The sequence below is a fragment of the Vigna unguiculata genome, chromosome 5 (assembly GCF_004118075.2).
Source record: "Vigna unguiculata cultivar IT97K-499-35 chromosome 5, ASM411807v1, whole genome shotgun sequence".
NCBI lineage: Eukaryota > Viridiplantae > Streptophyta > Magnoliopsida > Fabales > Fabaceae > Vigna > Vigna unguiculata.
The window spans coordinates 13,593,148-13,619,224 of record NC_040283.1 but is presented as its reverse complement, the minus strand read 5'-3'; the positions used below and the strand labels follow the sequence as shown (position 1 = coordinate 13,619,224).

Here is a 26,077-nt window from a genome sequence, read left to right as displayed (position 1 = left end):
ATTACGTCCCGACCACTGAAGCGCGACCCCGGAGGTCTCACCTAGAGACCCCAAGGAATTACACGCTGACACGGACCAACGTTCGTAAATCAACAATAAGAGAATATTGAATTATATTTTTCAATTCCGTATCAACCCTTGAAGTTTAATCCTCATACCAATCACATCTCAAATCCATATCTCTGATCATCACCACCCCAATGAGTCTGGGGCCTAGTCTCATATTTATACCATGTTCCTTTAGTCTCAAACCGTATACTCATTTCACATGCTAAGTCCCCACCACACTCATCATTCCTCATTTATGAATCATGTCACGCATATATAGCAACCCATTAGGCATATATTCATACATCAGTACATGCATCTTATCATAGCAGTCATACCCAAACAAATCCAAGCACAAGAGGACAAAAACGCGATCCAACACTACACTGTCTCGCCCAAACCCCTCGCTCAGGCTGAAGGGTCTCGCTTAGGCGAGACAGGCTCGCTCAGGCGAGCCCCCCTTTGCCTAGGCGAGGGCTCAAGGAAAACCAGGGCCTGGGCAACACGGGATCTCGCTTAAGCGAGATCCCTCTCGCTTGGGCGAGTTGCCTGCTCGCTCAAAAGTTGAGCGAGCCGCCTGGGCGACTTTTCGCGCAATAAACCTAGGCGAGCTCCCTGTTTCATCTCGCCTAGGCGAGATGGACTCGCTTGGGCGAGATTAACAGGTCTCGCCACTGTTCTTCACTGCCACAGCCATGTTTATCAAATCCACCAAGCATAACAAGCATTTAATCACACCAAAACGAAGGATTCATTCATGAAATCATTAACTCACTCAAGAACAGCCAAGACAACACCTAAAATACTGAAACCCTAACTTCCCGTACCTGGGATTCAGGCTAGCAAATGCTCCGACCCGCACAGCGAAGGTAGAACTGCTCCTAGGGCGGTTAGCAGCGGAACTGAATGGCAGAACAGAGAAAGGAGCGGGTTATTACCAAACCCTAACGATACAGAGAACACAAACCATGAAAGGAAGGAGCATGAGCTGAGGAGTGACTTACGTGAACAAGGACTGAGTTCGAGCTTGAAGGAAGGGGACCTTAGGACAAACCCTAGCAGAGCTTTTCGTGAGAGCAAGGGGAAGGATTGACGGCTGCTGCGTTTCTGTGAGAGTGAAAGTGAGAGTGGGATTAGGGCAGACCTTAGGACCTTATACGTTGGGCCGGCCTTAGACCCACTAACTTTAGGGCAGAAAAGTTAACATATTTTAAATGGGCCTTACAAATTTAATATTGAAGTTTTTTCCGTTAACTCAATAAAGTTAAAAGATAACATTAAACTACAAAATAAAAAGAAACTATGATAACATTTTTACTTTTTCAATTTGTTTCCTTCCGTCATTTATAGTGACAGCCTATACTTATGTATCTTATCTCTCACCACTTTTTCCTTTATTATGTACTTCCAAAAATATATTAAATATTATATTAACCTTTCAAACGAATACAAATTGTACCTCAATATCCATGTACTCTATATATACTTTACTATATATGTTTTTCTATTTATTTTCATTCAAATTTAATAAAATTATTTATTTAATCTAAACATATCATTCACAACAATTGCTAATATTTTTTACAAACATAATTAATAAATAAAATACAAAATATTTTACTTTTTATTAAAAAGAAATGATATTACACTTTTTATGTATGTGAAAGATTGAAAGAGTGGAAAGGTAATCATATCATTCTATATATAAATATAGATATCACTGACAATTGAAAATCAACTATATCTAATTTGATAAGACATGAATAGTAAATATATACAACTCTAATTTTGAAAACTTTAAAGTGTCATTCAAGAATATACATTAAAGTAAAAGAAAAAATCAATATTTAATATATTATTTTATATAAACAAATATATTATAGAATAAATGATTTTAACTAAAATATTGCTTTCAACAAAATTAACACAATAATTATTACCTTCAACAAATCCATCAATAATTATTACATTCAAGAATTTTATTAATTTATTATTTATACAAAAACAAATAATACATTGTTGTTTTCATAGTTAAATATGATATCAAATAGTTTTTTATACCATATTTTCTTATATAAGTTCAAACGTTATTTCATCTAAATCTAACAATCAATGATTTTTAATTCCAAAAAGGTTGCATATATTACTTCATAACATACGTTAACCCCTATGATACTTTAATCCCTTATAAATATAAATCATATAAGTACTCTAACAGCAAACATTGTTCCTACCAACATATTATGGGGCAAATAAAAAACACCAAAACAAGAAATCACAAAAAAAAAAAAATATGGTTCCTTCCAAACAACTTTAACTTAAAACATTCTACACCTTTTTAACATTGATCAAGTAGTTATCTTCTTTGTCAACCTCGATTCTTATAACATCTCCAACAGATAACTTCTTCTCTTCGCAAAAGGTTTTCCGCCTACAAGTTAGATAGCATTCATTTGGACTCCTTTCACACCATCTAACTTGGCACAACCAAAATCTTGATTCCCCATCAAACATAACATATTTATTTTGTCTTTTCTTCAACAAAAGTTGCACCGATGTACTGAAAAAAAAAGATTAACTAAATAACTGCACACCAGATAATTAGCAACAATCAAACACAACAAAATCATTACAATATATATATATATATATATATATATGTATATATATATATATATATATATATATATATATATATATATATATATATATATATATATATAAAACTAAATAATAAAAGGTTATACCAAGGATGATGTTATGACATCATAAGCAGTTAAAGTTTTCATCATGGCATGTGGACAATCAATGGAGTTTTCACCACCCAAATTAACAACATTCATCTTTTCCCCAACTTCAATACTCGACTTTGGAGTATAACTCATTTCCAAACTTGTTGAGCTAAACATCTTGAATACAAATCTATTGTCACCCATGTAATTTAAACGAAGGTTAACCCTATCAATCAAGTTATAATAACTAACAAGAACTCCAACACCAAACAATACCAGACTACCATTTTCTTTTTTACCCAATTCAACCTCAAATTTCATGAACTAAAGATCATACAATTTCACTATTTTACCAAATACAATGTGCTCCTCCAAGAAGATTTGAAATGTATTATCCAGTATGATCAACCCTTATCAACAAATATCAACAAAACATTATACAATATGTTTATCAAGCAAACAAAATAATAATAAAACGTTCCAAAACTTCACTTGGAATAGAGAAAAGTAAACTGTGAAGGATTTAAAGAATCTCAAACAAAAGATAGGTTCAACCGCCAACTCAATATCTCTTGGATTGGGATAATCAAGTTCAACCCAATCCACATAAAACAACCTTATCTCAAAGAACAAGGTAGCGACATAATAAACGTCATAATCCAAATCATACAAATTGAAAATTTCATCACAAGCCCTAAACTTTCTATCATAAAGGAGGAAGTCCTCGAATTCAATGTTCAACACATTATCTTTGGGATCTCGGAAATAGTTAGGTCCAATCATCAAATAGTTGGCCCATTCTAAATAAAATCCTTTTGAAAACGTAAGAAGTTCCTAAAAAAAAGTAAAAGAAAAGAACATAAACTACAACCATTATAATCACTGGAAAAAAAAGATCAATATACAACTATATAAACATGCAGAACAAAATATATATACAAAATGTCAACTGCAACAAATTACGATTAAAATGAATATTTAACCAACAATGAACTCTATCACTAACAACAGTCAGAAAAACTACATAAAAAATAAATAAATTATGAATACACGAAACATAAATGAACAAAATCCAAAACCAACAAAACCAAAATGAACATGGGCTTACCTCATCAAGCTCAAGGAAGGAGATAAAGCACTAGAAGAAATTTTTAAAACTAGGACCCTTACTATCACACATATTCTTCCTCACAAAAACTCATAAAACAACTCCAACACAAAGCTACCTAACAATAAAACAAGTTATGAAATGAAGTCTGTAATTAAATATGGTCTTTTGTTTTTGACCTATTATTAATGGGCTTGGACTATTCCACCAAATGAGACTTTTATTCATAAATGACATATGTTATGATCCATTTCATGGATATGTATTATTTTTTAAATTCAGTTTTGTATCAAACAATGTGTAATATTTACGGTCTTGCTTAATTCACTTTTACTTACATATGTGAAAAAAAAAATTATTGTTAAATATTTTACATATTCAAACTTAAGTTCAATACATCAAATCAACAAAATAAATTTAATTTTGAAATTTTTATGAATCATTTTAATATTTAAAATATTATTAAATAATTTATTTACGATATATATATATATATATATTTTTTTTTTCAGTCGACATATTTATTATTTAATTTTATTTATCATCTATTTATTATTGATTATTAATAAACTTTTCTTCTTTAAATCTTTATTTATTAATTAAAATTATATGATTATAAATTAAAATAAATTGAAAAAATAATTACCATTTAAGAAATAAAAAATTTATATTTTGTTTTACTATAACTTAATAACAATATAAATAATAAAAAAAACCGGGTCATACTAGTTCTTAAGAATAAAAAAAGACTACTTTTAAAGGATGAAAGAAAAGGAAAAATTAGTATATTTTCAAATGCCAAATGTAGCCATACGAAGACAATTAATAAAATATAATCATGAAAGACAATTAATAAATATGATTGTTCACCTTTAAAAGAAATATAAATTGGTATTATTAATAATTTATGGTCAAATTATTTTTTATTCATAAATACAAATATTAATAAAATAACAACCATAAATATTTAACAATGTGGACCTTACTATCTTTTCTAACATTCAAATACAACACTTATTTATATATAATCAAATATAATTGTTATATTTACCCCCTATAAATAGATTATAAATATAAAAAGTTAAAACACAAAGAATCCTATGTAATATATTTCCTACAAATTTGTTTATTCTAGCGTTCTTTCTCTCTTATAACAATATATTTTATATTTGATATGGTATTACAACTTCATCTTTGATTCATTTTTGACATTTGTACTCGTGTTCTTAATTGATTAGTGAAAGCAAATCTTGTGAATTATTGTCTTCAAGGTACACATTTAGTATTCTTGTTGTTTTCACTTTCATTACTCATGATATTTTATCTCATGTGGTTACCAAATAATTAATCAGGTTAAAGATAACTTGAAATCATTTCAAATTTATCTTAATGGAAACAAATTAAGAAGAGTAGAGATATTTACTAAAGAAAAGTAATTAAGAAGTTGTCTTGATGTGAATGTGAACACCTAAAGATGAAGAACATTAACTAAGACACCAAGGATGAAAAACAATAGTTGGATACCTTGCTTAATTGAATCTCATTTACCACATAAGATTGCATAAGATTGTCAAGAAAATACAATTAACACAATGTAGTAAAAAAAAAGTACCTTGAATTATGAATTAGGAAACTTTTCGAAAAGCATAAAGAATTTTTCAAACCATTATTAGATACTAGTTTTTGATGCTTGATAGAACAATAGGATGATGCTCTTTGTTTGTCAAATATTATTCATTTGGTGTAGGCAGAGTAATGTAACACTTAAGTACTCAATCACTCTACTAAATTTTTGTGTACAATTGTTGCATTGAGGTTAGAATGTGACCTCATGCATTTTACCTAAACCCCTCAACACTGTCTCTAGCAGTTACAAGATTGAGGCTATTACAAGTGAAGTAAACAGAAACAAAATTGCTTAAAAGATTTACTACAGTTATTACACTCCACTCCTTCCTTCCGAATTTTGAAGAGGGAAACAGCCACTAAGTTAATTTTTGCCATGGAAAAAGATGTTGTTCCTGCTATGTTATTATAACGTAGGACCCATGAAGAGAGTGTTCTGTCTCATCCTCCTAGGTAGCCCAAAATTCTGATAACACCTAATTTCACCTCCAAAACCAGCTGTCACAATTACCATTCCCCATGCTGAAGGGTTGGTGGACCAGTCACCATTGGAACCATCACCTGATGAGTAATTGGAAGACCATGATGAACCTGATGGAGTAGCTGCAGCAGATATAGAAGCTGGATCACCACCATGCCTACCTGATGGAGAGGCCGAAAGAGAATCGCCTGATCCATTCTCTGACCGAGTAATTGCTTCAAGTTCTTCTTCTATGGAGTCACCTTCCATTGCATGGTTGTTACTTTTCTTAGGAGGCGCATTTCTCTTGGAATCTCCAACTCCAGATTCTGTGCGTGAGAGTGCTGCATGGTCTTTCTCTGGGGACCCTGGGCTATTTTCTGTGGCTTGGTTGTTGTTACTTTTCTTTGGGAGAGGTGGCAAATTTTTCTTGTTGTTTGCAGCTGCAGGAGCAGGAGCAGGAGGGGTTGAGTTCTTCTTCTGGTTTTGCGCTGCGATTGATGGTGGTAGATCACCCTTAACGTTGCATGGCCAGGGTATTGCTACTGAAACATCTTTACATGGGAAATGTTCGTGAGCTTGGTTTGCAATCACATTCCTGCCTTTTCCACTATAGTGCATCTCTTCATGCTTCCACACATACACTTGTGAGTCTTCGCTTGCACATATGATGTACTTTCCATTTGGACTGAATGAAGCTGAAATTTGGCTACTTGCATTTCGAAAACCTGCTTTCACCAACATCTTAATCAATAACAACAACACTGTCTGTTGATTTAGGCATAAAACTTTTTCATTGACAGTATATAATGCATCATCATCATCATCACCTATAAACTTTTGCACAACTTGTGTGGCCTCCACAACTCTTGTCCTGCAATCGCCTGAAGTTATAAGCACTTGTGATGGGTCACCTGGGGAATACTGTGAAGAAGATGAAAAGCCAGTTAATTTTCGCTCATGAGATAAAAATATCCATGAGAGCTATATTCATAGAGTTAGAAGAATTTACCTGGAAACCAGTAACCTTTTTCAGTAGATTTTTCTTCTTGTTTCGAAGCTCGATTGTGTTGGATTGATTCAACTTGAAATCTGGTGAGCATATATATATAAATGAGAATTGACAACATAGCAGAAATTGTTAAATTCAAAAATAGTTGAGGATGAGATATACACAAAAGAATAGACTAGTGAAGTCATTAACACTACCTTCTATGGTGTAACTTCGACAGCTCCCTTTCTGTGTACCAACTATAACACCCTGTAACAGTTAAAAAGGGAAAAATAACCAATTATGAAAGCCATTAAATTTATGAATTAAAAATTTGTATAAACTATGAACCAATGCATATAGAGGAGGAAAAACAAACCTGGCCATCAGGGGTGTAAGAAACTGCAGTAACCATTTCATGTATATCAGTCCAATCCACAACGAGCCGTGCAGGGATGTTCCACATTCTGATCTTGGCATCAAGAGATCCACTAATGAAATAATCTTCGTCCACGGGGTTGAACTGCACGCAGGTTACTGCCACACACAATGCAACAACGAATAGCAGAAAGAAAAACAACCCAGTTAAGTAATGTGTCACATTACGTATTTCTCCAGAGAAAACAAAAGAAAGATAGAAGATTTCACCATAGTCATTATGTGCAAAGAATTTCAGGCACGACTTCGATTCCAAATCCCACAACCTCACTGTTTTATCCATGGAAGATGAGAGAAGTAACTGCAAGAAGAATCCACATTAAAACTCTTCTGTAAAATTTGTTTTTTGCTACAAAAGTTGATATTCCAGCTGAAATGAAATGAAAGGAACCTGAGATTTGGACCAGGACAAGTCCAGGACCTCATCCAAATGGCCATTGAAAGAACAAAAGGGTCTTTCTGAGAGTGAAAACACCGTTTCCGGAACATGAACGTAGTCCGGAATAGCGCCCCCTCTCTTGCTGCCATTCTTCCCTTTCTTCTTCTTATCCGCCGACAATGGCGGCGTCTCCGTCGGAATCGACGTCAAGTTTCCCTCGTCGGGCTTCATGGACATGACGTCACACTCCTGCACCTCCCACACGTGTATCATCTTGTCCTCTCCGGCGCTGGCCAAATACCTCCCATCCAAACTGAACTTCAACGTCCACACGCACCCCTCGTGCGCCTGAAACTCCTGGCACATGTGCAGCGCCGATAGCTCTTTCTGCGACTTCCCGGTCTGCCGCACCTTCACCCACTCGTTCTTCGTCGTTGCCTCCACCACAGCCGTAGCCGGAGACGGCGCCTCTCGCTCACGCTCCCCCACGATCCCGCTCGCCACGCCCTTTATGTTCTTCAGCAACGACGCCCCTCGCCTCTTGCTCAACTTCAAACTCTTGGAAATGGAGTTCGACAACATCTTCTTATTACTGCGACCCTTCGCTCGCCGCATCGCCTCCTTCACCACCTCCGAATGCCCCACCGTTTTCTCAAACTCCTCAATCGTCAACTGCTTACCCGTTTGCAAATCGCTTAGCCTGTTCCAATTCCCGTCTTCTCCGCATTCCTTAACGATAAACTCCTTCCCCGTGTCGAGATTCTTAATCAACAAAAATGCCCCCACTTCTCCCATTGCTACCGACGGAGTCGACACATGGCGACTCCCCGTATTGGAATCCGCGCCCCCCTCCTTCAACATGAGTCGAGCCTTGTCGGCGACTGTATACCGCCGCCGAGTAATCTCCGTAGCGGTTCTGGTCAAGCGCTGCTTCGACACCTTTCCGATGAAATCGTGCATTCGCGATTTCTCCATCGAGTAGCTGTCCATGTCGTTTTCGGAACGTGACCGGACGAGGACGAAAACGGGCTGCGAGGCACATGTTCTGTGCTTCGTTGTTTTTTGTCTCGTTGTTTTCTGTTTCTCGACGCGAATTGTTGATTTGACGGCGTAGTTGTTATTGTTGACGACGGTGGCGTTGTGGGCGTTGTTGTTCTCGAATTTTTTGGTGATGGCACGGGCGATGGCGGCGCTGGTGGCTTTGAGGAGCTCCTTGTTCTCGTCGAGGCCCATGCTGCCAAGCAGCTGTCTTCGGCGTTCGGTGATGGATCCCGGCGCGGCCATCCAGATGTCGTAGTTGGGTTTTCCAGTGAAGTTTGCCGTGAAGTTTGACACTCGGGGATTGATGGATTGCATGGAAGACATGTTGGAGGCGATGGAGAGACGGCTTTCCTCGAAACAGTCTGCACCCTCCTCGTCCTCGATCAAATTACGAGGCACGGCGGTGGAGAGGCGGTTGTGGCTCTCGAAAAAGTGCTCATCATCATCGTCGTCGCCGAGGGCGTCCCAGTTCATGGTCAACGTTTTACGGCGCTCCATGGTGGCCATCGGCGAGAGACGTGGTCGGAATGGTGTGGAGAAGGAATGGAAGTTAAGGAAATCGTAGAATTAAACAGAACAGGATGTAATGTTTGTTATTTTTTTATTATTTTTGTTATTATTACTATTACTAGTACTAGTAATATTTTTTAATAATTAATTAATTACTAGTACTAGTGCTGTTCTATTTTCTGAAAAAAATTGTTTTCGTTTATTGAGTGTTTGGGAGGAAATGGAGGGAATAAATAAAGAGAGGTCGGTTACCGTTATGGAATTTGGAGGCTAAGAAACGGTCAACGGATTTCCACTTGTGCAATGCACACATGTTTTCCTTCTTACGTAAAGAAAGGAAAAAGTATTTACTGCATCACGAAATCACACACCTTCACAAAGACTCTTTTGTACCCGTTGGATTTTATGAAAACCGACCACTCAGATCTTAAATTGATTTACAGGGATTTCATTTTGTAATTTATAATGCATCGCTGGTGCATGATTTGCTTTACCTGTGAACGTGCTTTCACTGGAAAGTGGTGGCCACGTTTGAGAATTTTATGCTTGAAAAATGGTCGGTGGTTGTTATTATTATTTTCATAATTTTGATTTTATTTCTTTGTTTCTTAAGTTCACTTGAAAAATGATTGGAAGGAAGTTCAGATCGTAGAGAACAATGCTAAATCAAGAAGTAAAATGGACTTAGAATGGTTGGATTTGGAACGATACCATGTAACACATGTCCTAAATAAAAACATTTATTATAATTAAAAATGAAGTTCATGATTTGGGTCTAAAATCATTTAGGTTGTTAGTTCGTGGACAAGAATATGAGGGAACATGAGAATGGAAGGGGGTAAGAGGACATGTATTAAAAGAGAAATTGAAAAGAAAAATTGAAGATTGGAACGAAATAGAAAAATAAAAGATACTTTCGAGACTTAAAAAAAAGAAATTGATAATTTGATAACTAAATTTTGATATTTTTTTTAAATTATGATGTGACATTATTTAAATAGTTTTAAAATACAAAAAGGTAAAAAAATTAAAGAATTAAAAATTATTAAAAAAATGTTACGTGAAATTATAAGGGAAAGTTGTAAAAATTTAATTATTAAAAATTAGTTTTTTAAAAAATTATACATAGAAGGAGGTAAAGGAGAAAATTAACTATTTGGATAGAAAAAGAGGATTAGACAAATTTATAGGCGAATTGGTCGTATTATCAAATATATTAAGACTTTGCATTATAAAAGATAATATATCAAATTTTGTTTTAATCTTGAAGTTTATAATCTATTTTAAATATAATGTTTTCATAAGTACATCGGACATTTACCATATCTATTTTAATTATAATTAGAGCTGTCAAAACGGATAATCTGACCTGATCCGATTCGATCCATTACGGATTGATGATTTAGTGACCAACCCAACCCGACTCACTTTATAGCGAGTCAGAAAAATCCGAACCCGGCCCGGTTCACCACGTGTTGACAGGTTAAACGGGTTGGCTCACAAGTTCACTTAATTAAAAAAATATTATTTTTTTTAGTCAAAACTAAATTGCAATTCTAATTAAAATCTAAATAAAATTTCATATAATCCAAATACAAACCAAAATAAAAAAAAATACAAATTAATAATGTGTTGGATAAAAAAAACAACTTAACATGATCCAAATGTAAAGCCCAACTTAATAAACAAAAATAAAAAATACTTGTGTAACCACCAACCCGGCTCACCACGAGTTTAACCCGGATGAGCCAGGTTCTAAATGAGCCGGATAAAAAATCAATCCGTATTAAAATTTGTAAAACAAAAATTAACCCAATCCAACCCAAATCCATGATTGGCTCAAGAATTCCAACCCATTTTTACAGCTATAATTATAATGTTTTGTCTTGCGAACCAACCGAAAGTGTTACATTCAATTGCACAATTCATGCTAGAAAATATATTGATTTGGTGATGACAACCTTGACGTGTGTCCAATGAGGTTAACGAGATTTTACAAGAGAAATGTTTATCTAATTGTTTATATTTAAAAAGGATAAAGAATTGAATAAGTTAAATGGTTTAGCTTCTTCTGCATGTTACATGTTAATTATGAGACTTCAAACCATAAGCAAAAATCTGAAAAAAAAAAAATTCATTCTTATTTGTTTGAAATCTCTTGGTAGAACTAGAGTTTTAAAATTATTATAAATCTTGTATTTAACCAACGATTTCAAATATAGAATGTACTAAGAAAAAATATACAAATACATGAAAATATTAAATTTAATTTTCAAATAAATGATTTTTTTTTTAAAAGAAAATATTTACACATTTTTTTTTTGTACTAAAGAAATTGGGGAATCCAAGGGCTTCAAGAAGCTCCGTCACTCAGTCAAGTTCAAATCCAGTCAGGTAAGATAGATAGGGTTCTAAAAAAGTAGGTGTGTAGACAAACTTTTTGTAGTATTTTTTAGAAAAGAAGAATAAAATAAAATAAAAATATTTTTTACACGTTAAAATTAGATTGAGTACAAATTCGTTTACAACTCCTTAAAAAAATTATTTTTAATTTTTGTATAAATTAATTTTAAACTTATAAAACAGTTAACTTTATTATTTTTTCAATATTTTCCGCTTCTAAAAGACCTAATATTCATGCAGTTATATAGTGCCAGATGTCATGATGTGTATATCTTTATAACCTGCAAAAGTGCATATTCAAGAAGAGAGTTATAACGCTGTAGAGCAGGAAGAAGAGAGAGAATAGAATGTGAAAAAAAAAATGTTCTGGAAAGTTATTTCAAGAATGCATTTAACATGTTTTGGAAAGTTTTTTCCGGAACATATTTTATCTATTTTAAAAAGTTTTTTCCATAATACATTTCCAAAAAAATTATTTTGAAATATCATTCTAAAAACCTTGTCCAAACGATATTATATATGTCCTGAAAATCCAGTTTTAGAAAACTTATTCAAAAGTATATTTCTTGAATTCAAAATTTCCTGTTTCAGAAATTATATTACAGAAATTCCAAAAAGTCTGTTCTGAAAATTTTCTAAGACTAACCTTGAAATCACTTTTATAAAGAAATAGCGTAACACAGGTAAGATAATGTTTTGTATATGTGTTATTATACTAGTAGGTGAAATTATATTTATATTTATTAAAATTATATTAAAATAAAGTTATATTTATAATGTTATTAAGTTAATATATATATATATATATATTAAAATTATATTTATTAAAAATAAAGTGAAATATATAAGAACAAATAAAAGAATAATCATTGATAAATAAAGAAGAAAAGAAGAAGTAGAAACATCTGATTTTATAAAAAATTTATAAAAATAACGGTCAATTTTTAAAAATTTAATAAATTATTATATTTAAAGGATAAAATCGGTATTTTAAAAAATGTAAAAAAAGAGGAATCCCTCTATATTATTATAGATAAAGGGACTGTTTCAAAATTATAGGAGTGTGCCAATAAATTATTGAGTTGCAGACAGGAAAAGCCTCACAAGAATTCGTAGGAAGGCGTATCCTAGGGCATGTATCTGGATTTGGGTTAACCCGCCCAATTTATTGGGAGATTATGAATTTAGATTAGGGGACACTATGGCCCAACTTCTATATTGGGCTCAGGTTTTAGTTAAATCTTAAACAGTTTAGAAGGTTTTTTTTTAAAAAAAAAATTACTTCATTCTTTCTTCCTGCATCTCCAATGTTGTGAGAAAAACTCAAATTATTTATGGATTTAAAATATTCTAAAATATTCAATCTAGAAATTTATTAAGATTATGGAATTCAAAACTCAAAATTGGATTATACAATTAGAAAATGTATATACAATTTAAAATACACTTTTAAGTTTGAAAATATATTTTGATTACACAATCTAAGACCTATTCTTATTATACAATTCAAAATACGTTTTAAAATTACGTCGTCTAAAAATATATTTGAGGTTGTACAATACAAAATATGTTTATAGATTATTTAATCCAAAACTACAATCCAAATTATACGATGAAAAATATATTTTCAAATTATAAAATGCAGAAATACATTTTAAATTATATAATCTAAAAATATGCTACAAATTATGTATTCTGACAACCCAGAAATACATTTCATAAAGTCTTACAATGTATTTGAGAATGTATAATTCTGAATACATTTCTATATTACGAAATCTATTTATTCAAAAGTGTATTATAAAGTACACTATGGGATAATGCAAATCTTAAGTGTATTTTAAATCAAAAATTATATTCTAATCATGCAAATCTTAAATGTATTTCATAACCCACGGACATTTTAGACAATTTTAATATAGAGATGCAGGAAAAAAAAAAACATAGAATTGTAAAAAGCAATTTCCTTCTTCCTATGTTTCTTTATAAGCATAAGGCTGTCGTGGCTGTAACTCACAGTATATTCTAATAAGTGTAAGTGTGGAATTTTTTATTTTTTTGTAATTAATGATCTTTAGAAGAGAAGAATAAAATTAGAAAATATTTTGTACACGTTAAAATTTGTTTACGTACAAATTCGTTTATAGAGCACTCTCATATAATTTCTAAAAAAATTCTTTTTAATTTGTTCATAAATTAATTCAAACTTATAAAACAATTAAATTTATTATTTTTTTAATATTTTCCTCTTCTAAAAGTCCTAATATTCATGCAGTTATGTGGTGCCAGATGTCATGATGTGGCCGTAGTTTATCTTTATAACGTGCAAAAGTGCATATTCAAGACATGCAAGCATGAAGATCTTTGAATCATTGCAACGTGGATATATTCATAAAAGCTTAGCATTACTTTCATGAATACTATATAATTTCAAACAAAATATCCAATTTTTGTGTTAAGAAAGAAAAATGAGTTTTGTTTTCTTAAAAAAGATTAGCCAATTTGACTTGCAAAAAAACAATTAGTGTTCACACTTAAGTTAATCTAATACCTGAGCTGCTTGGAATTGACCATTTCATAAAAGAATAATTTCATTTACACAATTATTGATTTTCAAATATGAATAAAAAGAAAAGTTGAATCTGAAATGCATGTGTTTACACTATTTGGTGTTGGTACAAGTGTTGTTGAAGGAATATTAGATTTTAGCTACAAAGCTCAACAGGTGAAGACAGTGAAGATAATTCTCAACCTAATACCAGAGATTGGTTATTATTGTGTTTGATTTGTTATGAATTTGAGGAAGATCATGGTAATAAATTGGTTAGGTTTGTCTTAAAGTAGTTTAATTGATTTAGTTGGTACATGGCTACAGATTCAATCAAACCCAACCACTATTTTTTCTTATTTTCTTAGATCCACCCATTGCAATTAGGTTAAAAACTCTCCTCTTAAACCTCCACTCCTCACATTTTCTCCACTTTTTAACCTAGCTTATTGAAAAAGAAAAAAAACCATCACTAATTGATAAACTTCAATCCCTAAATGTTTTATTTTTAATGACCCTTCAATTGACCAATTATTAATAATTCTATTAGTAGGTTTAGTTTGTTTGGAAGATGGTTAACAAGATACTTTTGAAATGTTTTGTTATCGATGAAAAGCAAAAAATAAAAGAAAGCAATTATATAATAATTTATATGTAGAATCAAAGTCACTGCATGCCAGTGCAAGAACATAATTATTCATGTTTCCAGCAATAGAAACTGTGTCTGCTACCCTATCTTTATGGAATCCGAAGAAACCTTATTCTCCAAGTGTAATCCAGAAGGAAGAATCTCAGAAAGAAAACGATAACCAAACTCAACACTTTAACTAATCATAAGATGAATCTTGATTTGTTTTTTGTGTTCAAAATAAACCTTATCAGAATCAATTCTCTTCCTTTACAACATGGCTGATGCATAAACATGCAGCACCAACAACTTAACTGGAACAAAAGTAAAAAACTGGTCGGAACAGTGGTAAAGTTAGAAATTCTACAACAAACTTCACATTAATCTTTTCAAATCCCTTTATCTTTTCGGCTTACACCTTAACAAATCGCTCTTAGAATATATGTATACACTAATTATGAGATCTCAACAGGAACAGACAAAAGCTCCAAGACAAATCAATTGACCATACCAGAATGAAAATCGACGATGCTGACCAAAATTTTGCACCTGCTATGAACTATGCACATGGAAACTGTATTCCGGGTATTCTTGGCTTCGAGTTAGAAACTAAAGTTTTGAGATACATAATAAACCAATTTAAGAGATTGATCGATCCTAAAAACTGTGTAGTGCATGTGGGTTCTGCACCAAAATTATTGCATCATTGGTGATCCTGTCTTCGAACTTTCTTGGTGCTTTGTTGTGTTGGGAACAATAATTCGAACACCTCTTTTGACAGATCAAGTGGGTGTCTGCAGTGGTTGAAACAAGATGCTTTTCTTTTCAGAGATGGTTTGGTTTTTCTCGGTGCAGGTGGGCACTGAGAGGGCACCGAAATCTTGTGGTCCAAAGAAGTTGGAGTTTTGAAACCATCGTTTTCTTCATCTTCCTCCTCTTTCAGTTTTTCTTCTGATGATGATGCTGAATCATCTTGTCTGCGAACTGTTACTCTACAGATCTGTTGATTTTCTTCTTTCTCTTCATCTCTATCTTGGATGCTTCGTGAATACCTAGGTTTGGAAGAAGAACTGGTTTCGATGTTCTCAGTTTGGAACTCCAACATGGGTCTCTTCAGAATCTGGAAATCGCTCTCTTTGCCATCATTGGTGAGGAACTCTGGATTTGACATTCTCCTTTTGAAGTGCATGAAGTGAAGAAAACAGTGAAGAAAGAAGGGATAAGAAAGAAGGGGTTAAGGAGATGTTTATAGAGAGATCCAATGGTGGGAATATAATCATGAAATCACAATCTCTTCCTTTTCATTTAATGATTTCTCTTTGGCTTCTTTGGAAGCACTTTTGGGAATGTGTTTCTCTTACCATCTGGGTTTGTGTCCCACAAAGAGTGAACGTTCAGAGTTTTATAATACAATGCATCGGATCTTATACCAATTCTTCAAGGATAAAGATACTTGTACAGACTTATTACACTTCTTCAACTCATAAACATATGTGTCATCATCTCACTACTTAATAAATGATTCATATAACCATCTTTTTTCTATCACTATACTTTTCGATAATATACCGATATTTTGACATCACACTTTTTTTTTATTTATTACCATTTGACATCACACTTTTTCTTTTTATTTATTACCATTTGTCAGTATTCTTCGTTCTTATTCACTGACTATTTCTTCTAAAAATATAAAAATTAACTTTTATTAAAATTATTTTATCTTTATAATAATAATAATCAAATAGTCGTCAAATGACAAAAAATTTTTTTTTTCAATATTAAGAAGTAAATGTCTTTCTCTTGATTATGGAATATATAACAAAGGTTGACTAAAAAAAATCATAGTATATAGCTAAAATTGCCCTTCAATTAATATGTTGTATTGTTGTAAAATTTGATGTAATTGTGTTGTAGAATATATCATATTGTATACTAATATAGACTAATTTAATATTAGTTACACAAAATTTTTATAAGCAGAATTATAATCCAATGTTAAACTATTGATAAAAGACTTCTTTTTTAATAATTGTATCTAATTTGTTTTGGGTAACATAACTTATAATTTGAGAATTTGGTTAAAAAATTAAATGTTAAGAAAATCGCACAAAAGAGCTTACAAATATAGATATTTCAGTTTGGTCCATAGCTCTTTTGAGTCAAACAAATTGATTTTGCTAATTGAGGGTGTATTTGACAAAAGTAGGGAATAAGTTAGTTAAAAATTAAAAAGTTAGTTGGGTCAAAGTTGAAAGCTTAAAACTGATGAACCAAATTAAAAACATTTGGCAAAGCTAATTGTTAAATTATGGGATAAAAGTGTATAAAAGAAGGGTCGTGATGATAAGATAATGAAAATTGAGCAAACAACAATTTTTAAAAGCCATATTGATGTGGTATTTCAACAACCGTTGCTAAAACAAAAAAAAAAAGTCTAATTTATTTAAATAAACTTTGATTACTCGATTAAATGACTAGAAAGAATTTAAATAGCCTCGCCAAACACATTTCCAATTTAACAAAAGACTTATTCGGTTGAAGAGACAAGTTCAATGATATTTTTTAATACAATTTGATTTTGTTGATACGTAACTTGTTTGAATTAGCAACACTTTGTTTTTCCTTTCTCACAAATATCTTTTTTATTTATTTTTGTTTTGAAACTAGGAGTTAGAAAACTAGTCACACTTAAGGTTTCTACGGTCGTATTGGGTTTGAATTAGATATAACACTATAATGTGAAACTTTGGTTTGCTTTTCTGATATATAGTAACTTTAATGCATCTATGCACGTGATTCTCTTTTTTGGGGACCATTTGGTCACAACCCTGCAACTGTTACGAATACCCTTTAGATCTATTGCTATATTTGATACATATATCATCACTACTACGATATACTTTGTTTCACTTGCAAGCAATATAGTTGAAGAGATAAAGGTACCCAAAATTTGACTTTAATAGAAGGTCTACATCATTATATTCATTTATAGGCTTTTTCAAAGTGTTGTATTTTATGGCAAAATCATAAAAGCAAAACTACAACCATTCCAGAACCCCAGCTCAATTTCCAAGGATACTTAGATTCGATCGTTTCACTTTTTCACCGGTTTATGTTTTTTAACGACTTTTAAATTTGTTTTTAATAATTTTTTTCTGCCATGTTCTTTACTTAGATGAATAAAGAAAATAAAAACAAACACAAAACTGACAAAAGCCGAGGAAAATTGATGGAAGAAGGTGGTTCATTATTTATTATTTAACAATCATTAAAGTATCCAAGGATGGATCACACATCATGTGACTAAAAATTCAACATCTCTCTATGACATCACCTAACCAAATTAATGGATTTTTTTATAAGTCAATGACCTCTCCTATATCCCTAATAAACATATTCCATTTTTTTTTTCCTTTTCTGGGACAGAACAAGCACACCCTCGTAGGTTCGTGTGTTGGAGATATTAAATACCGTGATTAAAGTGTGATTAGGGAGCTTAATTAGAAATTTTAGTGATTTAGCTTACGTGTGGGTTTTCACCTGAAAGATTTTTCATTTTGTATGGTTTTAGTTGGAAGGTAGTTGTGTTGTGAATGTGGTTTTTGTGTTTGATTATAGTGGTCGCTTTCTACTTTGTTTTGGAGTAAGAGGCAAAGAAATAAAAGTGATAGTGTCCCATTCTTCTACTTAATCCATGGATTGGTGACTTAGGATTCCTTCACTCAAAATAGAAGCAATTTCAGATTTGGTGAACTTCCAAAGCTAGAATAGCTGTCCCCTAACATACTATATAACTAACTACCATCATATAAACAGGAGCTACCTTCGCAACCTCATAAATTTCAAATACTCACTTTTATTTCTTTTAATCTCTCCAAATCCAACGTAAATGCATCTAATCAAGTGCATGGTTTTCATCGTCTTACACTATTTAATCACTTCCTGTGTTTTCTTTGCATTAGGTGAGATCAAAAGTAAGTACAATTAATTAAGTATCAGGTTCTTTATAGATTTATATATTTTCAATTAAGATTTTATTAAATGTGTTTTGTTTATTGACTACTTTCAATTTTTATTTTTCAAGACACTTCCTCTCATGTCATTCTTTTATTAACTTTGTTTGACCATCTTATTTACTTGTTTTTTCGTGTCATAAAATGTGAGATTTTGTGGTTGTTGTATAATAACTTTGATTGGAAATATATTGGATATTGAGGTCGCCATGTTTTTTTATGACTTTCATGTCATTACCTACAACAATCAAAAAATCTTCATTTTGGTCGTTATTGATATAGGTAGACATGTCTTTCGATGACTTTCATGTTATCACCTACAATGACTGATAAACTATCATGTCACCATTATAAATATAATTGTCGATGACAGTCTCGTGTTTATCCAACACGTTTTTAATGAAAACAATAAAATCATAAAATCTTTCATTTCTTAATAAATGAAGACAAATAAATAAGTAAAATAACATGATAAAATAACGCTTGAACAAACACAATTAATGAAAAAGTTAAACGACATGATTCAATTAAAAAATATAATTGAAAATACTCAAATATATAAAAAAAAATTGAAACTTAATTAAGCCTAAAAATGTACAACATATTTAGCCAATATATTATTATAAATTCTTACTATTTATATAAATTTATATAAATTTGAACTTGACCAAAGAAAAAAATAATTTAAACTGAATTGAAAATTAAAAATATATATTCTAAACCATATATGGTTTAAAATAACATGTCTATAGTTTAATAATTTGGTTCGTTCAAGGTATTGTGTAATTTAAATAAGTATACAATTTTAATTGTGTTTTAACCTACAAAACATAATTCATCTAATAAACTAAAGAAGGAGAATCATTGACATAATGATTTGGTTATTTGAAGTTTTCAGATTTGGTGGCTAATTAATCGTGGTAGAGTGATTAGTTGTTGGTAATGGTAGACACTTGCATTAATTAAAAGGACCGCACCGGCACCACCACATGGTTTTAAGCATCATTGCAAATCATGTTATGGCTTATGATTTTACCAACATTATCTCATTTGTAGGTTAATTCTTTTCACCAACCCTCCCTCCACTTTGACTCAAATTTATGCTGCGAATTTTTATGAAGTTTGGCTTAACACACGTTAGCACATTTTTTAGTATTCAAGATTTTAAGAAAAAAACTACAATGCTAGAAACTTAGTTTCTCTACGCACCTACGAAACAAGTAGCGATAACTAGAATGCATTCCGTTTCATGAAATTTAGGAATGGTAGCTAGCATCATATTAATTTTATACTTAACACGTTCGATTTGACAAAAAAAAAAATCATTGTATATAATTAATAGGGGTTTAAAGTTTTCCCTAAATGGCCAAATGAGTTTTTAGTCTTTATATTTTTAAGGATAGAAAAAAAAAAGATAAATATTATCACTACATTCACTAAAGTTTATTTATTTTAACTCTTTAAAGTTTATTTATTTTAACTCTTTACGATGTAAGGATGAAATAAAGTTTGGTTACAATAATATAATCTAAATTTCTTAATTTAGACTGGTTTACAAGGATGACAAAAATATTTATATTTATGAATATCTGTAGATAAAATTTGTCATAGATAATGAGTTAATATATTTGTCCTGAACCAGAACATTGGCGCCCACCGTGGGGTTCGGTAAAACTCGATCCTTACCCCATCAAGATAATAAACAGTGAAAGAAAAGAAGAGGGAGAGACGAATTAGAGGATGAATCGAGGCAGAGGAGCGGCGCGTGAAGGGCCTACTAGGCAACAGATAATGCAGAGCATACTGGAGCTACAACGACAGAATGAGGAGATCAGAATGAAGGCGGAGGCTGATTAGGCTCAGCTTGAAAAGGAGAGAGAAGAAGCTCGCAAGAAGGCAGAAGAAGACTTACAGGCGTTAAGGGAAGAAGCTTTGGGAGAAAGAGAGAGGTTGCGAAAAGATGCGGAAGAGACCCATCAACGATTGGAGGAGGCACTTCGACAACAAGAACAGTTACGGAAGGCGAACGAAGATATGCAAACCCGATTGGAGGCTACTAGGGCTGGTTTCCGCTATTCATGTCGGTTGAATCCCGATGTGAGTGATGCCAGTCCTCTGGTAGATGCAATCATGGACGAGCCGATCCCACAGAATTTCGTGATTCCAAAAATCACACCTTTCACGGGGAATTCTGATCCTGAATTACATTTAAAAGCATTCCAGGCTCGGATGATGATATCAGGTGGTAACGATGCTATACGTTGCAAAATGTTTGTGGGTACGCTGACCGAAATTGCCCTAGAATGGTTTAACACTATACCGAATTCGTCCATTAGCTCATTCAATGACTTCAAACGTCTTTTCCTGGAGAGATTCTCAGCAAATAGAGCCAAACCAGTGGAGATGACAAACATGTTTGATATAAGGCAAACCGCCGAAGAGACGTTAAAACAATTCCTTAATCGATTCACCAATATCAGTATGAGGCTGATAGACCCTAACGAGGGTTTGCTAGTCAAAGCCTTTGTGAAAGGACTTCGAGCCAGCTCGTTCGGTGAGTCCCTGTACCGATATCCACCGAAGAGCCTTACAGAGATTAGACAAAGGGCAGCTGTGGAAATAGAGACTGAGGAGGCCATGCGCCACAAAAAGGCAGGAGACAAAAGACCAGTGACTCATTCCAGGAGTGAAAGAGATATGACAGCTTATCGAAGAGAAAGAACTCCTCCTAAAATGAAGTCAGATCGACGTTTCGTCCCTTATGTGACACAACGAAGGACCGAGTATCCGCAAGTGCGAAAAATACCGAATCTCAAGGTGCCACTGGCCCAAATCTTGGAGGATGTGGAGATAGCAAAACATTTGCGCTATCCTGACATCGCGGGGAGAGCACTCGGCAGTAGATTGGATGCTTGGTGTGAGTTTCATCAAACCAGAGGCCATGACACCAACTCGTGTTATGGTTTGCATTATCAACTTTCTGTTTTGGCAAACAGTGGACTTCTGGAAAAATTCATGAAGTCGGGTGCCGATGAGAAATCATCTGAGATTCGCATGGTTCCCGATGTACATGAAACACCCATTTTGGGGGATTTTAATACGATAGCAGGAGGTTTTGCGGGAGGAGGCCAGACCAGCTCGGCTAGGAAACGATATGTAAGGAGTGTCATGACTACGGCCATGGTGGACAAGCCGAGGCAAGCTCCGGACATAACATTTTCAAATGATGATCTAAAAGGGGTAATCCCACATGAAGATGACCCCATAGTCGTGTCGGTGATTATGATGGGAAGGAATGTCCACAGGGTACTAATTGATCAGGGAAGTTCTGCCGACGTGATGTTTTGGAGTACTTTCATAGGGTTACAAATACCGATAGATCAATTAAAGCCATTTGACGGAGTGCTTGTCGGTTTCTCTGGAGATCAAGTGGAGGTTAAAGGGTATGTTGATCTTAGAACAACCTTTAGAGACAAAGAAGATGCGAAAACCATATTTATACGTTACATAGTAGTCAATGCTCCTTCATCATACAATTTGCTGTTGGGAAGGCCTTCTCTCAATAAGTTAAAGGCTGTAGTATCGACAGTACATTTGAAGATGAAGTTTCCTTCTGATGAGGGGAAAGTACTCACTTTAGCTGTAAACCAGGAGACCGCTCGTAAATGTTACGAAGATAGTCTGAGGTTAAGGAGGAAAGTAGCATATTCAGTAAGCACAACTGAAGTAGTATCGGATCCCGAGTTAGATCCAAGGTTGGTGCACCCTGAAAGAAGGCCTCAGCCTGTGGGAGAGGTGAAGGAGGTGCTTATAGACGGGAAGAAGTTGAGAATTGGGGGCGATATGAGTTTGGAGCAAGAACAACAGCTTATCCAAGTGCTGAGGAAAAATCTTTCTTCATTTACTTGGAGTGTGACTGATATGTCGGGGATTGATCCCGATTTTCTATGCCACAATCTTAATATTAACCCGTTGGCTAAACCTAAAGTTCAGAAGCGTAGGCGGTTGAGTGGAGACCGTGCGCAGGCAGCAACCGAGGAGATACATAAATTGTTAGACGCGGCCCATATCCGAGAGATACAGTATCCAACCTGGTTATCAAATGTGGTGATGGTGAAGAAGTCTAATGGAAAGTGGAGGATGTGTGTAGATTTCACGGACTTGAATAATGCCTGCCCAAAGGATTCGTATCCTTTGCCTAATATAGATGCCCTAGTTGATAGTGCATCGGGCTGTGCTTTGCTGAGCTTCTTAGATGCTTATTCGGGCTATAATCAAATTAAGATGCATTCGTCAGATGAAGATAAGACGGCGTTTATGGGAGGGACAACAAATTATTGTTATTGAGTAATGCCGTTTGGGTTAAAAAATGCGGGAGCTACTTATCAAAGGCTGATGGATCGAATCTTAGCACCCATGTTGGGAAGAAATGTTCATGCGTATGTGGACGATATGGTGGTCACTTCGGTGGAAGAGAAGAAGCATAAGGAAGATCTGGAGGAATTGTTTGTTACAATCAGCAAATACAGACTTAAGCTTAATCCCGAGAAGTGTGTTTTCGGGGTTAAAGCTGGAAAGTTTTTGGGTTTTCTACTTACCGAGAGGGGGATAGAAGCTAATCCTGATAAATGTGCAGCCATTATAAATATGAGGAGTCCTAGTAATGTAAAAGAGGTACAAAGACTGACGGGAAGGATGGCAGCCTTGTCCCGTTTTCTTGCCAAAAGTGGGGATCGGGGTCTTCCTTACTTTCAATGTTTGAAGAAGAATGAACGGTTCCAATGGACTTATCGGTGTGAGGAAGCATTCCAAAAATTGAAGGAGTATTTGAGCAAGCCGCCGGTGTTATGTAAGCCGGAAAAAGGGGCTGAGTTGTCATTGTACATATCGGTAACCGAACACGCTGTTAGTTCGGTCTTAGTCAAAGAAAGTGGTGGGGAGCAGAAGCCGGTATATTTCGTAAGCAAAGTGCTCCATGGTGCCGAGGTGAGGTATCCCACTATAGAGAAAGCTGCATTGGCCGTGGTGGTGTCTACTCGGCGTTTGAGACATTATTTTCAGAATCATAGTATCAAGGTGATGACGGATCTTCCCATTAGGTACATCTTACAAAAACCTGATATATCGGGCAGGTTGGTTAAATGGGCAATAGAGCTGTCGGAGTATGGGATACAGTATGAGTCGCGAGGAACGATCAAGGCCCAGTTTTTAGCTGATTTTGTGGTGGAATTGTCTGAGCCACCTGTTGAGAATCAGGGCGTAGGGGAGATAATGTGGATACTATCAGTGGATGGGGCTTCTAATTTAAGGGGTAGCGGTGCTGGTATAGTTTTGGAAGGACCAGAAGGGGTATTAATCGAACAGTCGTTGAGGTTTGCTTTCAAAGCCAGTAATAATCAAGCGGAATATGAGGCTTTGATAGCTGGTATGCTTTTGGCTAAAGAGATGGGGATTACTAGATTGTTGGTTAAAAGTGATTCCGCAATGGTGGCAGGTCAGGTGAACGGGAATTTCAAGCTCGCGACCCACAATTGGCCAGGTATTTGGAAGTTGTCCAAACTATTGCGAAGAACTTTGTTCTTCTTGAGTTCGTGCATGTTCCGAGGGAGCAGAATTCCCGAGCTGATTTGTTATCCAAGTTGGCTAGTTGTTCGAAACCGGGGCAGCATAAGTCAGTGATAAGGGAAACACTAATAGCTCCTCGGGTCGACACGCAGGAAAAGCATCAAGTGCTGGAGATTTTGGCAACCGAAGAATCTTGGATGGCACCTTTTAAGAGTTATCTTGCAGATGGTAAATTACCTGAGGATTCCAATGAATCACAGAAAGTAAAGAAAAACTCAAGCAGGTATACGCTGATAGATGGTCACTTATTTAGGTATGGATATTCCAGACCTTTGATGATTTGTGTAAGAAGGAGGGAGGCAGATCGGCTTATGGCCGAGCTTCATGAGGGAATCTGTGGGAGCCATGTAGGGGGAAGAGCATTGATGCTGCGAATAATCCGAGGAGGGTTCTTTTGGCCCACTATGAAAAGTGACTGTATAGAGTACGTCAAGAAATGTGAATCATGTTAGAAACATGCCGATTGGAGTCATGCTCCGCCAGAGGTACTGCACTCTATTAATACACCTTGGCCTTTTCACACTTGGGGAATAGATATTTTGGGTCCGTTTCCCAAAGCGGTGAGGCAATTCAAGTTTTTGATCGTGGCTGTAGAATATTTTACAAAGTGGATTGAAGCCGAGCCGGTTGCTGTCATCTCGGGTGGGCGAATTCGAGAGTTTATTTGGAAGAATATAATATGTCGATTTGGTGTGCCACGTCGAATTATTTCAGACAATGGAACTCAGTTTGCATGCTCACAGGTGAAGCAGTTGTGCGCTGAAGTCGGGATTAAACAGGTCTTCTCATCGGTGGAGCATCCCCAGACAAATGGGCAGGCGGAAGCAGCTAATAGGGTGATATTGAGGGGATTGAAGCGAAGACTGGCGGCGGCAGAGGGAGAATGGCCAAATGAGATACCTCGAGTGCTGTAGGCTTATCATACCACTCCTCAGACGACTACCCGAGAGACTCCTTTTTCTTTGGTGTATGGTACTGATGCTATGATCCCTATTGAGGTCATGGAAAACACTGGGAGAGTGAGGTTGTTTGACGAGGAGATTTCTGAGGTTGGTTTGAGGGCAAACCTTGACGTTATAGATGAGGTTCGGGATTTGGCTCAGATTTCTAATGAGGCAATGAAGAGAAGGTTAGAGAGAAGTTACAAGACTAAGGTAGTACCTCGGAAGTTCCAAGAACAAGATCTGGTATTAAGGAAAGCGCAATTAATTCAGATGGATAGCAAATTGGCACCGAAGTGGACTGGGCCCTATCGTGTTAAGCAAGTGTTGGGAGAAGGAGCTTATAAGTTGGAAACGTTAGAGGGGAAGGAAATCCCGCGAACATGGAATGCAGCCAATTTACGTTTTTATTTTAGTTAAAGTTTGGTTAAGTTGTTTTGCTTTTTGTAAAAACATTTATGCTTTGATTTCTAATACTACAATATTTTCGTTTCACATGTTCTATTCCGAGTTTGTACACTCGAGGTTAAAAATTCCGAGTTTGTACACTCGAGGTTAAAATTCCGAGTTTGTACACTCGAGG

The 26,077-nt window shown here is 34.5% G+C and overlaps 3 protein-coding genes across 3 annotated transcripts; 1 reads left to right on the top strand and 2 right to left on the bottom strand.

Moving 5' to 3' along the window:
• Nucleotides 1–5,646: 5,646 nt before the first annotated feature.
• LOC114184125 (WD repeat-containing protein YMR102C-like) lies at nucleotides 5,647–9,418 on the bottom strand. The gene is made up of 7 exons (XM_028071376.1): nucleotides 7,795–9,418; nucleotides 7,614–7,704; nucleotides 7,345–7,502; nucleotides 7,184–7,235; nucleotides 6,987–7,066; nucleotides 6,805–6,898; nucleotides 5,647–6,702 (listed from the first exon to the last, which is right to left on the bottom strand). Exons 1-7 carry the CDS (start codon nucleotides 9,328–9,330, stop codon nucleotides 5,921–5,923), a joined length of 2,793 nt encoding a protein of 930 aa, XP_027927177.1. The 5' UTR covers nucleotides 9,331–9,418; the 3' UTR covers nucleotides 5,647–5,920.
• Nucleotides 9,419–15,472: 6,054 nt separating this feature from the next.
• LOC114185826 (cyclin-dependent protein kinase inhibitor SMR3-like) lies at nucleotides 15,473–16,353 on the bottom strand. The gene has a single exon (XM_028073759.1). The coding sequence runs from the start codon at nucleotides 16,099–16,101 to the stop codon at nucleotides 15,616–15,618; it is 486 nt and encodes a 161-aa protein (XP_027929560.1). The 5' UTR covers nucleotides 16,102–16,353; the 3' UTR covers nucleotides 15,473–15,615.
• Nucleotides 16,354–23,278: 6,925 nt separating this feature from the next.
• LOC114184375 lies at nucleotides 23,279–25,467 on the top strand. The gene is made up of 3 exons (XM_028071688.1): nucleotides 23,279–24,427; nucleotides 24,541–24,900; nucleotides 25,006–25,467. The coding sequence occupies exons 1-3, from the start codon at nucleotides 23,279–23,281 to the stop codon at nucleotides 25,465–25,467; spliced, it is 1,971 nt and encodes a 656-aa protein (XP_027927489.1).
• The last annotated feature ends 610 nt before the right edge of the window (nucleotides 25,468–26,077 follow it).